Source organism: Ambystoma mexicanum, chromosome 7p (assembly GCF_040938575.1).
Source record: "Ambystoma mexicanum isolate Mex_15411 chromosome 7p, UKY_AmexF1_1, whole genome shotgun sequence".
Lineage (NCBI taxonomy): Eukaryota > Metazoa > Chordata > Amphibia > Caudata > Ambystomatidae > Ambystoma > Ambystoma mexicanum.
In genome coordinates this window covers 726,069,409-726,086,583 of record NC_090939.1, presented here as the reverse complement: position 1 = coordinate 726,086,583, position 17,175 = coordinate 726,069,409, and the positions used below count along the sequence as shown (strand labels likewise).

The 17,175-nt window shown below is 45.5% G+C and overlaps 1 protein-coding gene across 7 annotated transcripts in view; it reads right to left on the bottom strand.

Annotated features, from left to right (window-relative positions):
* Positions 1-17,175, bottom strand: part of REPS2 (RALBP1 associated Eps domain containing 2) — a 1,712,589-nt gene that overhangs the window by 808,522 nt on the left and 886,892 nt on the right. For all 7 annotated transcript variants that reach the window (XM_069636810.1, XM_069636815.1, XM_069636811.1 and 4 more), the window contains exon 7: positions 3,112-3,175. In XM_069636810.1, the coding sequence (XP_069492911.1) occupies positions 3,112-3,175 (64 nt within the window). The remainder of the gene's footprint in view (positions 1-3,111; positions 3,176-17,175) is intronic.

Sequence of the window (17,175 nt, the reverse complement as noted above, 5' to 3'; positions counted from 1 at the left end):
CTCCCTGAGCAGATATGATATGATATGATGATATGGCTTTTATAGAGTGTGTGTACACAAGTGTTTCTAGGCGCGACAAAACAAAGGAGGAAGCAAAGGGAGGACAGAACAATGATTTTATAGGCCTTGTGTCATTCATATTGCGCACTTGCGGGAAAGGAGAGAAGTGCCAGGGGGAGGGGAAGGGAGAAGTGCAGGTAGATCAATTTGTGCAGTCAGCAGGTGGCTCATAAGTGCAGTGAGAAGGGACTGCAGGGTTGCAGGAACAGACCCTTAAGTATTGGGGGAGCCCGGAGGCAGTGCGAGGGCAACTGGACATGCAGGAGCCGGTGCGCAAGTTCAGAGGGTAGCCAGGTTGCCAGTGCACAGAGCAGTCGGGTACCTCAGCAGGGGAGAGGAAGAGAGAAAGTGAAAAGGAAGGTCTTGAGTTGCTTACGGAACTGGAGGTGGTTCTGCTCAGGTTTGAGAGAGGCAGGGAGGCTGTTCCAGAGGGAGGCCCCAGATGAGGAGAGTGATCTGCCCCTAACTCTCTACTTGGAGAAGCTCCTGACCCTCAAAGAGTTGCAGGTGGATGAGCGGGGAGCTCCAGAAGGAAGATGTTTTGGAAGAAAAAGTTGGAGGTAGAACGGCCCCAAGCTCCAGAAAGCCTTGTGGACGATGCAAAGGGTTTTGAACTTGATCCTTACAGCCACAGGGAGACAGTGAAGAGATTTTAGTGCTGGAGAGATAGGTTTAGGTTGATTTTCCCGCATCAAAATTTTTGCATGGACCTTTTGTTCTAAAAATGCCACCACCAAAGGTTTGAACACCAAAAGTTCGGACCTTTGGTGGTAGCATTATAAAATAAAATCGGGGCTGTGGGGGTGTCCCCCGCATCTCCCCGCTCATTATACTTTATGGTATAGCGAGCAGGGTCTCCGGGGACACCCCCCCAGCCTTTTGTTTAAAAAAATAAAAAAAGAGAAGAAAAGGACCCTGCAGCGCCGGTTCCCGATCACGGAAGTGAAATGGAACTGGCGCTGCAGGAATCCAGCGTGAAGACAAGGTAAGTGTGGTTTGTTTTTGTTGGGGGTGTGGGTGGGGGTGTGCTGATGGTGTGGGTGGGGGAGTGTTATGGTAGTGTTGTGTGTGTGGGTATGAGTTTGTATGTGTGTTCACATGAGAAAGGTGCAAACTTTTGCTAGTTTGCACCTTTCTCATTCGAACGATTTGCCCGCAGTAATTTCAGCCGCGGGAAAATCACTCGGATTCGGAGCGATACAATCCCTGAGCTTGAGGCCATGGACAAGTCTTGCAGTCCTATTCTGGATAAGTTGTAAAGGTCGAAGAGTAGAGGCAGGCAGATTTAGAAAGAGGCTGTTGCAGTAGTCCATCCTAGAGAGGAACACAGCTCTAGAGACAGGGAGTTTCTGGGGAAAAGTGAGAAAAGGAAGAATACCCCTAAGGAGGTGCAGCTAATAGTTTGACTTCTAAGAGACGTCAGAGATGTGAGGAGAGAAGGAGAGGGTTGAGTTGAAGATGACACCAAAGTTCTTAGCCTCACAGGAAGGAGCAGGAAGGGGGCCCATAGGGGGTGGCCGAGAGAGAGAGAGAGGAAAGGAGAGATCAGGTGTCCCAATGAGGAGGAACTCAGTCTTACTGGCATGGAAGAGTCTCAGACTTCAAGAATGCAATAAGCAGACATATAAGATCCACAATTGTGTGTCAAGTGAAACAAAAATTAAGAGATCATAGGATCTACTGTATTACAAAACTAAGGGAAATGGAGCCAAACAGTTGGGACATGGTGACCCTTATCTGACCGTCTTTGATGAAACGCATCCATGTTTTTAGGTCCATTATCTGTTGCTGGGTTTGTTTTCTGCTATTTTTGTCTCAATCATAAATTGGCATTAAAGTATTTTGCTGCAAACAGTCGCTGTCACCGTGGCTCTTAGCTTTCTTTTACTTTAACCTTAAAGCTAAATGTAACACTGTTGAAATGTATGGGTTGCTACTTCATCATTGTTGCTCGATGAAAAGTTTTGCACATTTGTTTACAGGGCATCATATAGATAATAAAGGTGACAGTCAGGAGATGTTTTCCTCTATGAAATTTGAGGATTACGCAAGAGGTACTGTGAATGGAAAGCAGCATTGACAACGAGTCACTGGAATGAATGTGGCTGGTTAAGTGAGCATGAGGAGAGTGCGTGGACAGCGGATGATGCCCATGATGTCTGATTGGGCAACAATCCTGGGACATGCATAACAAAAATGTATGCATCATAATGTTCAGGGGATTCAGTGGAGATTTTACAGCAGCTGGAGGTTAAGGTACAGCTAACTAAATGTGGACTTTGGGTTAAGGTTCATCCATAGTAATTCTAACCAGTGGCCCTTTGCCATTGGGGCCACTGGATTGCAAACCCTTACACAATACAGTTCTTGCATTTGCAGAGAGTGTGGGGGGCAGGTGGGGATAAGGATCTGAGATAACTGAGCTGCGAGACCAGCATGAATAGGGATCTGTTCAATTTTGGATTATAATCTTATATCGATTGAATGGACAAACTGGGCCAACCTCAACATAATACAGGACCTGCAAAGTGTCTGTCTAACCTCACAAGAGAGATTTTCCACAACAGCTGGTGTCATGGAGACTGGAATCATGAGGCTATTATAGAGCTGTTAGACAGATGCAAGTACAAATGCACAGCCAGGTATGGCTAATGTTTTGCAGTGATTTCAGTCAGAAAAGCTACACAATTCAAGCAGCACAAAATTCAAGTTAATTAATGAATGTTGTGATATTCTGCAGAGGCGATCGTGGGAAATCCATTATCTCTCAAATCTGGGTATTGGCAAGATATATTCTAGCACCAGCAAATGGCACCAATGTGATGATAAAAAGCCTGCCACCAAACAGATTCTCCCAGCCTTATCGGTGTATGATCCAATTGAACATGTCTCAAAACAGTTGCAGGATTCCATTCACGAACCGCATGTACACATGACAAAGTGATAGCACTAAACTGATGCTCATTTTCTAGCAAGTTGCACCAAGTACACTGAAAGCAAAGTCAAATATATGCGCAGATAGATTAAATAGTTGAGGTTGCGTGTACTCACCATATGTGGGAAAGCTCTGGGATGGGGAGTTTGGACTTTGTGAAGAAATTCCTTGCCACTGAACCTAGAATATAACAATGAATCAAAAAGGATTAACCTTCTGCTGGGGCTTCCAATTTAGGAATATAAGAACACTTGTAAGCACTAATTTTTGGAGTCAGTATAGTCACAGATCCTAAGAAAGAAATAATCAAGATTTTATTTAGTTATAGCTATCACTATAATTTACAGACCTAAATCCAAATAAGCACTTTCCTTCCAATGTTTGCCATGATAAATTCTGAACACACAACAAGCATATCACTATTTCTACCAAGTCAATCTGAGAAACAAATGGGATTTTGAATTGCTGGCATTAAAGTCTGTTTATGCTAGCCACTGAAGGTAGGTTATTATACATCCCAACCCAAGGCAGTATAGAAACACAACACATAAAGGTACTTGGATCTTGGCTATAAAGAAAAGGGTATTAAGAAAAGCAAGTCAGATTTGTACATCTATTCATCATATAGGAGCATGTCACCTGCTACTACATACAATTTCAGACAACTGGTTATATCATTGCTCAGGCTTTATTCAAGAACAAGCACGACAATGACACAGGACCTGCAAGATCCATTTCCCTTGGTTCAGCCTAGAAACCAAAACCAAAGATTAATCATGCAGATCTTCAGCATGCGAACCCTCACAACGGCTGCTCTCCATTCACATGGTTAAGCTTTACAGACCATTGGACAAAGATGCATACAACAGAATAAGAGAACACCTTTCTCCCTAGTGGAGAGGAAAATTCAGCGTTGCAACTGAGTTTGATCAAACCATAGGGCCTTTTCTTCAAAGGCTGGAAAAGTACACCAAAAGTAGTCATTGTTTCAGGTTCCCTTGTCAGTATAAACATAGGGACATAGCGAGCACATACAAAAAAATCTGTTCTGGTGGAGGCTGCAAGTCCTCAATAGATCCTGTTGTTTCAGGTGATTGGCCCAACGGGCAACTTGCTTTTTTGAAAGAGGACAACTCTGTCACGTTTACAGAGCATAGATGGTGGCGTCTAATCAACATTAATATGAAGTTGGACTCAGAGTGCAGAATAGGATAATGGACATTTTCAGTAACTCTTTCACTAAACAATACGGAAACTTAATATCAGTGTGACCTCCACCATCAAAAAACAGCCATCAAAATAGATTTCAAATAAGATTTATATCTTGTCTAACAGAAATCAAAGGCATTCATTATTGTCAATTTCCCACAGTACTTTCTGTGCCAATTACTGAGTCTACTCTAACACCCACAGTTTTCAGAAGAGGTTAAAATCCCTTCCAAGGAACCTAATAACAGTGGTTCTTTATGCCATTCTTCCATCTGTGCACAAGCTATTTGATGCCAAAGGCTATGATCCAGGTCCATATCCTACTCACTACATGCCAGTAGAAAGCAACACATCATATAAGATTTGTAAAGAAAATAGCAACCCAAAACCCGAACGATAAAAATAATCCAAAAGTCCAAATAAGCACTCTCTTTGCAATGGATAACAAGGTTTACTACATGCAAAGGTCTCAGGTGGTCCTGTAGAACCAAACTGACACAGAGCTTGTCACTTGCTACAAAGGTACAGATTATAGAGCGGTAAACTGCAGAATTTGGTTATATAGATTACACTGTTATCTCACCACCCTCATTGGCTACCGCCTATAGGATATGCTAGATCTGCAGTATATGGTCCCATATTATGGAACAGCCTTCCATTTGAGATTAGAGCATTAAAATCATTCTTTCAATTTCCTAAAGCCCTAAAAACGTACTTATTTAAATAAAACAATCTAAAGGAGTGTTGGGATGCACTGTAAGGAAGGCATGGTATCAAACAGTAAGACATACTAAAGAGATCACAGTTCAAGGGTGTTTATTGAACTTCAATTGGGTTTGAAAAATGCCTATCTAAACCTAAATTTAAAGATGGGAGCAAGCTACGACCATCAAATAATAACGCAGTCCTAGTGGCGTCTTGTCAAAACAAAAGGGCCTATTGTAACAAACCTTTTGCCAATCCTTACTTCTAAATGCAAATAGTGTGGGAAACAATGTTATGCAAAAGAAAAGGGTTCAAGAAATGATAAGTCAGGATATTCAAGCTGTTGGCGTCCCTTCCCCACGTTTTCAGCATGGGGCAAGGGGGCACACTCGAGCTTAGCAGAGTCTCTGGCTTCTCTAGCATGAGGGTGCAGTTCAAAACTTCAACAATATGACCTTCTGTGCCAAAAGTCTCTTTGCCATTCAAAGGCTCTTTTCCAGAGGGCCTGATGCAATACAACAAACAACAAAGTTCCTTTCTCCCTAGGGTTTCACACGTACAAATTATCGGGTGATTTTCTGTTCATCCCGGGTCCCCATCCGCCAGGCTCAGATCCACTTCCACACAAAACCTTCTCGGGTGATTTTCACTTCACCCCGGATCCTCCTCATAAGCCCTCAGACACACTTTAACACAAAGCTTTCAGTTGCTCTCCCTTTGCCGGGCTCGGACCAACTTTATCAACTTTGCCACAAATTTTCTTTCAGTTAATCACCCTCCCTCTGCCGGGCTCGGACCAACTTCATCACAAATGTTCTTTACTGTATCCACATCGAAGACTTTAGGTTGTGCATGGGGTTTTGCTTGACCTGTCGCAGGACCACTTCGATTCACAATTCTCTACACCGTTTCACTTTTCAGCTGGATGCCTTACAGCGACCTTCGATTGAGCACTCATGTGGTGCCGGACCACTCTGTCAAAGCTATCGTATCTTCGTTTCAAAGTTCAATCACTTATCAGCAGTTCAACTTTACTTGCGTCTTTTATCACACATATTTCAAACAATGTTTGTTCCACCATTCACCATCCAATGTTGCTGCTTGCAACCTTGGCTTCAACACAGACCGGTCTTGTATCAGTCTCCCCGACTCACCAGCTGTGTTAATTTCACTGACGCTGCTTTGTTCTTGGAGCCAAACACAGTACCACAGCGGGCAATTCTCCCCGCCTTGATTCTTGCCGCGTGAGGGCCCCGGGTATCGCCGACACACAATGCAGGATTCTTCAGGCTGTTTTTCTGGTCTTACGATTTCCAATCTCGAGGGCTCATGAAAGCAACAGTCCTTGTCGAAAGGGTCAAGGGAAGTTCCCTCCTTGCAATCCCCTTCTGTTTCACCGTCCTTTTACGGTTGTTAAACTGCCATCTTGGAACTGCTATTTCCTCATGTATTTTGCCTCTCTCAGAGTGACATGATATGATATATTATTTCTATCATGCTCATACACACGTGTTTCAGAGTGCTACGAGGCAAGAGAGGGGAACAAGGGAGGACAAAACAGCGATCTTACTAGGCCCATTGACATTGAGAACATGCAAGTGCAGGGGAGAGGGAAGGGGGAAAGTGCTGAAAAAGGGATAAACACAACAACTGATAGTGCAGCCAGCAAGTTGTCAAGTGTGAGGTTTAAAGCGCAGACAAGGGGTGTCTGATAAGTGCAGGTAAGGGGACTGTAGGCTTACAGATACAAACCCAAGTGCAAGGATTGCCAAGAGGCAGTGCGGGTGTGTGGCTGGGTGGGCAGGGACCTGGGCCAGAGATCAGAGGGCAGCCAGGTGTCGAAGCAGACGGATCAGCAGAGGAGAGGAAGAGCGAAGGCAGAAGCAAAGAGGAAGGTCTTGAGGTGCTTCCGGAACCGGAGATGGTTCTCCTCAAGTCTCAGAGTGGCAGGGAGGCTGTTCCAGAGGAACGCCCCAACCAAAGAAAGAGATCTGCCCCCAACTCGCTGCTTGGAGAAGCAATTGACCCTGAGAGAGTTGGAGGTGAAGGAGTGAAGAGCTCGGGTCGGAGGGTATTTACGGAGGGCGAGTTTAAGGTATTTTGGACCCAGGCCACAGAAAGCCTTGTGGGCAATGGAGATGGTCTTGCATTTAGCCCTTGCAGCCACTGGGAGCCAATGAAGAGATGTCAGGGCTGGAGAGATACAATCCCAGGGCTTGAGGCCAAGGACAAGTCTCGCAGTCCTGTTCTGGATGATCTTGCAGTCCTGTTCTGGATGAGTGTGCTCGTGCGCTGTGCGATTTATTCATGTGGGGAAGCTTAATGGAAGGGAGGTATGTGTGATCGTGAGTAATGGCCTGACCAAGCCTGACCATTGTATTGGGAAACATCAGGTATACACCTCAGGTGTTAGTCCGTTTTCTCTCATAGCGGGCTGTTTCGTGATGAAGTGTTTGTGTTGTAAAGGGGACGGGGGGTTGGAGTTCCTGAATATCCGACTTGGTAGGATGGGGCAAAGGTATTATAAGGAAGGGGATATCGAGTCTCACATCCGGAGTCCCACTTCCACTCCACACCCAAGTGATCCTCCCGCACTGGTCCACCCTCAGAAACTGGATCCAAAAGCGATGGCCATGTCCTGGCCCCCTCGATGACAGATCCCTGGGGACTAGTGGGTGAGACACCTTCTGGTTTCTCACAGCATGTCCAGACCACTGCCCCTCCTAGACGATTTTGATTGTGAAAAATATATTAAAATAGGAAAATGAGCATAGGACGATGCAGGGTGGAAGAGTGTGTGTTATGGGTGGGGACAATTGGCAGGAGTGGGAAATTACATAAGGAGAATGTAACCAGTAGTGTTTCAAATGAAACATGTAGGATGTAGTATACATATATTTATGTCAGTCATAACACAAACTTATACTGCGTCTATGAGTAGGCCTGAACACTTGCAGGCCCTGTTTTCACAGAAACACAGAACAACAAGGCCTTTTCCCTCGTCTCACCATTGCATCCCAATTCCCCGGCACAGCAAAGAACACGCATATGCCCCACATCAATTAGGCCTTTGAACCAATTATGTAGAAATGTGTGCAGTCGAAGAATTGAAGGGCTGCAGTCTAGTACCAAGGTCATATTAATGGGAGCAAAGGCAGAGGGTCTTGGGATGCCAAAACACGAACCAAGATTTAAAACACTAGATTCCTGCATGAATGACGGTCACTCTATTTGAACTACCAGATGTGTAGGGGAATGGGCTCTAAATCCTTTGTGAACTTGATTGATAAGGGGGACATTAGGTTCATTCTTGGGGAGGGTAACTGATGAAGGGGAGAGCGGAGAACGTCATGATCTATGCTTTATGCCAAGGAGAGCGAAGAATTAAGCCCATATAGTGGGCAGGGCATGATGGGGGCGCCAACGTGTCTGGGATGAGAAAAGGGCTGTTTTGTTCGCAAAGGACCAGGCTAACCTCGAAGTTGCCTACCGAGTTCCTGCTGATAACCATGTTCATGTCACATGGGTAGGATCGAAGGTAGGATGGTGCTAGTTGATGTTAACCAACTGCCTTACAGTATTCCATGATGGACGAGGACGTTACTCACGTGTGGTGAAGATTAGCTAGAAGACAGCTGAACCAATTAGGAAATCAGCTATATGTAATCATTAGCATGTATGTAGGTGGCAGCCAATGAGGGTGGGGGATTAACACTGCATACAAGTGTGTCTTGAGTGACGACTAATGTGTTTATAACGTGAATCTTGTACGAAAGATGTCCGAGAGCTGTTTGGCAGTAGATTTGTAATACCCTGTCCCTTTATTCTTATGTATACAAAATAAAGCTCTTATTTTTATCGAAAAAGGATACACCTAGTGTCTTTCGCTAGCAGGGTGTATTTTATTGGTCCAATCGCTGGGAGTTGCCCTACAGGAGGCCTGGGGGTCCGGATGCTGCTTGGAGTCTTCAAATTGAGCTGCCCTCTCTGCACATTATTATCATCTGTGCCTAGATATGATGAATTATGTTTAGCGCGCTATCCAAATAAATCAAATCAAATCTATATAAATGAATCAATGTCCCACTATATAGTCCCTGGACCAATTTGCCATATCTTATGGAAATAACCAAAAGAAAGATTATAAAAAACTGTAGGCATATTTGAACACATTTATGCTGTACGAAAATCTCTAGTAGCCTAAAAATGTGAACAAATATGCCATACAAACCCATAATAGATAACAAGGGGAACAGGGGTTGCGGGGGTGTCCCCCACTCTCCTTGTTTGCTATAATGGGAACAACGGATGCAGGGGTGTCCCCCGCATACGGGAATAAAGTTTAAAAAAAAATAAGACTAAAGAAAAGGAAAGGGCCCTGCGGCGCTGATTCCCAAGCACATACGTGAAGGCAACCGGTGTCGCAGGGAGTCAGGGGAGTCGGTGGCACCCAACGAGGTGTGCCGCCAAAAGTTAAGTAGGGGGGGTGAGGAGGGGAGTATTCCTAGACTATGGGTTGTTTGACCCTAACAGTCAAGTTAGCTACGGTCATATTAACCGCAAACTTTTCAGTTAAAGTCAAACAACCCAAATTATATTTTATCTAATCTCATTTCCCTAGACACGTCGTCCCCTACATCGTCACTATTAAATCCAGGTACAGGATTGGTGGTTTTGAGCTTATTGACATATTAATAAATCATGATCGTCACATGATGCCCACCCTTCCGATCCAGACGTGACCAGAGTAGACTGGTAAGGCCAAATCTGCTTTGATAAAACAACAGGCCTTCTCATTATACCAGATGCTGTGGCGCACACAAGTTTCCTCCCCGACCTTGTACTTAGGTTATTGGCATCACCTTTATTCCTCCTTTACCAAATCACGGAACATTCCAGAAACGTCTACCCCGCTTATCTCCTTCAAAACCCAGGTGCCCAGTAATAACATTACTGGGGAACTGCTTGAGTCTGAATTTCAAGGATTTGTTTTTGGTTTTACGTGTGTTTGTAGTCCAAATGGGATGAACGCTCTGGGGTGAGGGCAGTAGTGCTCTAAATCTTCTGCTTGCCCATTGGCATCACAAAACATTATGGCCGGCTCTCATGAATTTGTCCTTCAAAGGGCGCATCCCTACCAGCTCTCCCAACAGCTCACATTCTATCCCCACCACGTGCAGGCCATGCAGCTGGATACAATTAGCGTGTATCTGCGCACCACGGGTGCCTCTGACTTTCGGCTTCTATATTCATTGTATTCAGTTCATGGTGTACTGGGCCTTAACATCCAATATGGGGACACTTCTGCCATGTTAACACACTGATCTCACTTCAACCACAATATCTGTCTGACTCCATCTTCCAACTGGCTCAGCTCTTCCCGCACACCTCACTACAGACCTTAACATTGGAGAAACAACAACAAAACACAGGTCCTATAATATTGCCCAATCTAGAAATTCTGCAAACTGAACAGTAATACATTCGTTTCTCTTTCTGTGTTGCTATACGCGAGTATCTAATATGCGTCAGACCTAACTAAAAATAATACATGTGCCTTCTGCTGTGCAAACCTCAGTCTGCTCCCGCGATAATACGTGCTTATAGGTTTTTCTCAACCTGAACCTTTTTGCTCGGCTGGGACGCTGTACGTGTGTCCCAGCATGTGGGAGGAGAATTTTTCACCAGAAGCAATAGAAGGCAATGAGGAGCATGAATTGCTGGCGTAAGTGAAGCGTAGGACAGCTTTAATACCTCACTTTCGAATTGAATGGGAAATTAATCCTGGCTCTCTTGGATTCCAGCAGTCTGCAATCAGCAATGAGATCTGACCTTGTTTTCTCTGGCCAACTATTCCTCGATCACTGTGTTCCAATTACCTGGGTGCACAGAGGTCAAGCAGTATATCCAAAGGTGTAGGTGAACCTTACGATGGAAGGAGAAAAATTCTAACAAGCAGTAATTGTGATGCCAGGGCTCCTGGAAGAGGTGCTACTAGAAAAACAACACACCTGGAAACGCCAATCACTGGTTTTGAAATGTCAAGTAAAGGTGCTACATACTCTATCAACAGTAAAGAGGAAGGAAATAACCCCAAAAGAGGCATGGACTGATGGAGTTGGAGCAAATGACGGGATTGAGGAATGACCACAAGACCTCTTCCACATAACAGAACCTGGATCCCAAACTCATCCCAGCACTTTCATTTGGGCGAACCCAATGAGGGGCTTGAAGGAAGGGGGGAGATACATGATGATGTCATCTGACTGACCCTTGAGGACTGCTGAGGGGTCACAGGGAGACCGGGTGTCACCAATGGCTGTATGATGCAGGGCCCAAGGGTAGTGTGGGGAGGATACCCTGGTTACCTCACCACACCTAGGTCAAGGGGAAAAGGATGACCACATGTGGCATTTAGCATTTCAGGACGCTACCAAGTACAATACTTGGCTTCATGAACTCAACCAAGTACCATACTTAGATGGAATTGTGAATGTTAGCAGTTGCCACATTTGGACGGAGTTGTGGACGTTAGCATGCGCCAGGCCTGGACGGAGTTGTGAATGATGGCAGGTGCCGCGCCCAGACGTAATTGCGAATGTTGCCATGTGCCACGCTTGGATGGGGTCGTGAGCGGTAGCCTGCGTGATCAGCTAGAAAGGACTGTGAATGCGACCATTGCCACATCACGATAGAGTAGCAGTTGTTGACCGATACCACGTCTGGACTACATTGAGAATGCTATCGAGGCCAGATTTGGAATGCATTGAAAATGCTATGGAGGCCATATTTGGATGGAATCGCGAACACTTGCTTGCCTGTTATAACCAGGTTTGTGATAATGAAACACAACAGATACAGAAGGAATGTCTAAGGTTCACTTAAAGGATAGACTGGTAGTTGCAAAGGAAACACACAATGTCTTCTCCCATCTACTGTTGTCAGAGGTAGAACGCAGTGTCTCAAGAGAAACCTTCTAACTAATGTCACTCTCTGACTAGTAAAACCAACAGTCAAAGAGAGCTATTAGTGAGAAGGGCAGTAGTGGACCAAGATTCACCAGGCTTGCGATATAGAGTGGACTAATTAGAAGGCTATTGTTACAAAAGGACAGTAAGAACCTATGTTAAATACACTAACCTGGATGTACAGCCACAGGTAAGTCCCAACAATGTCCGATGAATCCAAGGAGAAAACAATGACAAGGAAAGGGTAGTGAGGAATCTAACCCGGGTGGAACGAGGGCCGCACTAGAGTCGGGTTGGTGCACACAGGTAAGCGTCCAAAGTTATGTGCACTTTGTAGTAGGAGGAAAAGAAAATCTTGATCCAGGAAGACAAACCCTTTACAATAGTTGAAGGTCCAGTTGAGTCCTGATCAGGAGTGAGTACAGAGACTGTCAGACTAAACTCTCCTGCAAGTAGGATGGGATTTAGCAGAGGAAGTATATCCAGAATGGAAATAAATGTCTACGGAGAATGACAAAGAGTAATGAGGTTAATAGTATTGCCGAATTGGATTTATATGGAGTGGAACTCTGACGGGTGTTGATTGCAGTCCGTGGAAATTGCTATGTCACGTAGGAACGTGGCACGGCTCCGTCTTGGAACGAAGCAACAGGTTGAAGAGTGTCGCGTAGGAACACGACGGGGCTCTGTATTGGAACTAGATAAAGTTAGTAGAAAGCTGCGTAAGAACGCGGAAGAAAGGAGTAGCTCTGAGACAAGCTGGGAGATTGCCTGAAACTGCATTGGAATGCGGGGAAAGGCAACCGCTTCTTGCGATGAAAAGAAGAGCGTCTGAGAAGAACAGCAGAAGCAAGCTCCGGAACGCAGATACCAAAAAACAATCAGAAGCGCAGCTGTAAGGCATCAGCCTCGTTAAATAATGTCAGCTGGGGCGCACCTGACCAACACGATGACGCGTACATTGGTCATGTGACGCAAGCTCTCTCAGTAGCGTCTCCCGGCCAATTTCCATTGAGTATAGAACGGCCTGGCCGTTCTGAAGGCTGAGGATGCCGGGAAATAGGAGCGTTTGGGGTAAGTAACGGACCCTGGGGTGGCAGGCATGACATTGCCTCACATATAGACAGGTTTTCAAAGGTGGGCAGGGGCTGAATTTGCAAACAGTTGTGAATATTGGTGGGTGTCATATATGGAAGGGATTGTGAATATCGGCCGGTGCCCGATCTAGTTACAAATGCAGAGATGTTCACGCGCCACATCTAGAAAGAACGTGGAAATTTAGCAAAGTGCTTCTAAACAGCAATGCCAATAACCAATCCACTAACAATTTCACCCCTCTGCGTACACCTCTCAAACTCTAACCAAACACAACCACAACCCTATAGCACAACAAACTGCACCAATTTCACTACATCACAACAACAAAACAAACCACACAGACTCACACAACAGCACATGACGGCTACCGACCGGAAAATACCACAAGCCCAGCGAACATTGTTAACTGGGTTGAGGCTGCCAACGGCACATCACTGTTCTCTTGCACTTTTCCCGCGTATTGCCACTAACTGACCCCCCTTCCCTTTTCAGAGCTGCCAGAGCGCCAGGGGACCAATCCGGTGGTGACAGTGCGCGGTACAAATATCCTTTAACATTAACTCATAAAGAAGCATGAGGCCAAACCTTATTCAGCATAACAGAAGTGGCATGAAACCTACGGCCCATTTAGGACAATGCCCTAAATCGGAACCAAAGACATTTTACATATTTAAGCACAAAGCAAGGGACAGAAGCAAATGGTCACTTACTGTCACACCACCGGCTGTTGTGGAAGATAGAGAAGCCTCAGAAACAGCAGTGGAACCCCCTGCTCAAGCAGCAGTCTCCCAAGCATGCCCAAAGGTGTTCTCAAAAACATAATGGTGGACCAACCTTATGTAGGCTCTTCCTGCACCACATTGGGAGCCAGTGTTGCACAAGAAACCAAACCTGAGCTTTTAAAACCATTACAAAATGAACCATTGCCATGCAAGGAAATACAATTTCCCAAGGGTATTGACCATCATAAAGAGCCATCCCTGGGGGAGGGATTTAACCTCTAAAAAACCTTGGGAGGTAAAAGGGAGTGTTGTTGTTTGGACAAGGGCAGGGTGAGTTTGTGCTGAGCTATAAAGAGTGTGGCTGGAAGCAGAGAGAAACTTGGATGTGACAGGAAGAACGTCAAGGTGGTAGAGAGAGTATGAGTTAGGAAGGAGGTGACCGGAAGAACAAAGGAAGTGGTGTAAAGAATAAGAGTAGATGAGGTGGTGGTGAAGGGAGGAGTAGAGGAAGCGGCAGTTTAGAGAGGTGTGAAGTGGATGGTGGAAATACTAAGACCAACCGAGTATGTGGTGAAAGAAGGTGCTGGAGTGGAGGAGAAATCAAAATCAGAAGAAGAGAAGAAGAACAGAGAGGATAGCAGGTGCCCCACACCAACGGGATGTGTGGATGAGGTGGAGGGGAAATGAGCATCTGGCAGGGTATCCATGAGGTCTGGTGGGAGGTTCCTAGACCTGAGGGCAAGAGAGAAGGGTTAGGGAGAGGACTTAAGGTATAAGCACACATAGGGGCGATGAGGAGGACAACAAGAGTGGGATATGTTCAGGGCCCTCAGGGATAACCAAGGTGAGGGCCCCAGTGAACAGCCTCCACCAGCATTGGCAGTAGGCTGCTAAAACAAATAAAAGCCAAGTATCAACGTCATCCCCGATGAGACATTTGGGCCACATGGAGATGCTGACTAAAATTCTGGTGTACCTCCGATGGTGATGGTGATGCAACAAGAGACAACAAAGGCAGAGAATGACAGCCTTAGCGCAGCAGCACAGAATCACTCAACCACGACATCTGCTATTCTGAGACCAATTTCCTTCCTTAACAGACTGAATGACACCAGGGGGAGACCCAGAGAAAGTTTTGGATGACATTTCTTTTTTTGAAAATCCAGGGACCCTGAAAAGCCTGCCATTCTGATAATTGCTTTTTAACAATTCCTTTAGTACAAAGTAGAAACTTTTTAGGAAGTAGACAGGACTGAAACTAGAAGAGGCCCTTCTGGGGATGGGGAGAAGTGCCAGCCTCATAGAAGAACATATATTTAATTAGTTTCATCTTTTTATTGTTGATGTCTATCACCTAACCTATTCCAACACAAATGTATTGAGAAACACCAGCTCTGGTATGGTCTTATTGCCACACAGGCACGTGCTTAAAGCTATACTTGTTAGGACTTGGCCGGTGGTCGGATTTGTTGGGTTTTGGGCCATCATTAGAGTCGCTCGCCAGATCTCTTGCACTGTGTGCAGTGCATGCCCAATCAAGATGGACACCTCCCTAGGATTTACTACTGTTTTCCCCCACTAAAGATAGTAGAGCAAAAGTTCTGGCTCTCCAAACCGGAAAGTATTTTTGCATAGCCTCATAGAAGAACATATCATTAATTAGTTTCATCTTTTTATTGTTGATGTCCATCACCTGACCTACTCCAACACAAATGTATTGAGAAACACCAGCTCTGGTATGGTCTTATTGCCACAAAGGCACATGCTTATAGCTATCCTTGTTAGGACTTCGCCGATGGTCAGGTTTGCTCGGCTTTGGGCATAACATGGTACCAGAACTCAACTCCCGGACCAGCACGTGAGTTATTTGTTGGTTTATTGCTAAGGAGACACCGGCATGTTCCTCTGTGCCAGCTTACATTTTCCAACTGTAACTGTTGGAACCCCCATTCAGAACATAACACACACAAGCACTCTACACTCACTGACATCACAACATTCCATGTAAGTGATGTCACCAGCACTCAGAGATACTGTCACAAGCTTCTTTCTTTCCCACCTTTTTCTCCTTGCTTGTGTTCTTCCGGGATGAGGTTTCTTTCTTTTTCACCGACCGTGACTTGTACAGGCTGGAACGTGAGTCCTCGGGTTCCAGCGTGGAAGCTGTCTGCCAAGCCGGTAGCGTTTGATTTCCAGGAACAATGTCAATGAATCCAGGAAGGAAAGGTATCGGAAGGTAAGGATTGGAGGGAAGGGGGTTCCAGGAACAAAGAAGGAAGATAGAATTCATGATAGCGCAGAGAGCGAACTCGAACACCGTCTAGTAACTCGTAGGGGTAGAGTTGAGACCCGCGGAGCCGCGGGGGCGTGCCGGTTTTCTAGGAAGCTGGTGACAGCACGCAAAGGCTAGACCGCAACGGTTCTGACTCATTGGGCATCTTGGATGAGTTGCAGTGTTTATGCCGCGGTGCATCATGGACCACGAAGACCAGAAGGGCCGAATCCGGCTATTTAGGACAGTGTGCCTCCTCCTGAGCCTGGACCCACCTGGTTTGCTCGGGAGTATCCGATGAAACCTCTGCAGTAGACGAGGAGCATTCATGTTAGAGACTGGTTCCCATGTACGCTCGCTGGGGGGGTAACCTTTCTACTCTACCAAATATTGTAGCTGGCCTCGTCTATATCTGGAATCACATATCCTGGAGACTTCGAATTCAACCTGATCATTGATGAGCACAGGATTAGGTCTAGGAATAGTTTGATTGGATTGTACATATGGCTTCAACAAGGAGGTGTGGAAGACCGGATTAATTCTTTTCCAGGATTCTGGGAGCTGAAGTCGATATGCCACTGGGTTAATGATTTCTTTGATGGTGAAAGGTCCGTAATACTTGGGAACCAGTTTATTGGGCCGTAGATGTCGAGAAAGGAGTTTGGAGGACAGCCAGACTTCATCCCCTATTGAATAAGAAGGGCTAGGTCTCCGCTTGGCATCTGCATATCGTTTAACAGCTATCCTGGCCTTTTCCAGATGTTCCTTAGCATCCTTGTGAAAGTTTACCAACGTTTCAATCCAGTTATCAACTGCAGGGATCGGGGTTGGATGTGGTAAAACTAATGGTAAAACTGAAGTATGGAATCCTTGACTACAGAAGAATTGACTTGTCTTGATGGCCGAATGGTCTGAATTGTTGTAAGCAAATTCGGCTACAGGAATCAATAGCGACCAATCATCCTGGACCTGGACCTTGCTCGCAAAACAGCAGAGATACTGTTCAAGAGTATGGTTGACTCTTTCTGTGATCCCGTTGGTTTGGGGATGGTAACCTGAAGACAATGCCCGCTGAATGCCTAGTATTTGGCATAGTTGTTTCCAGAACTGGGAAATATACTGAGGACCTCTATCGGAGATGATCTTGGAAGGTAATCCATGGAGCCTAAATATGTGTTCGATAAATATCCCAGCAAGTTCAAGTGA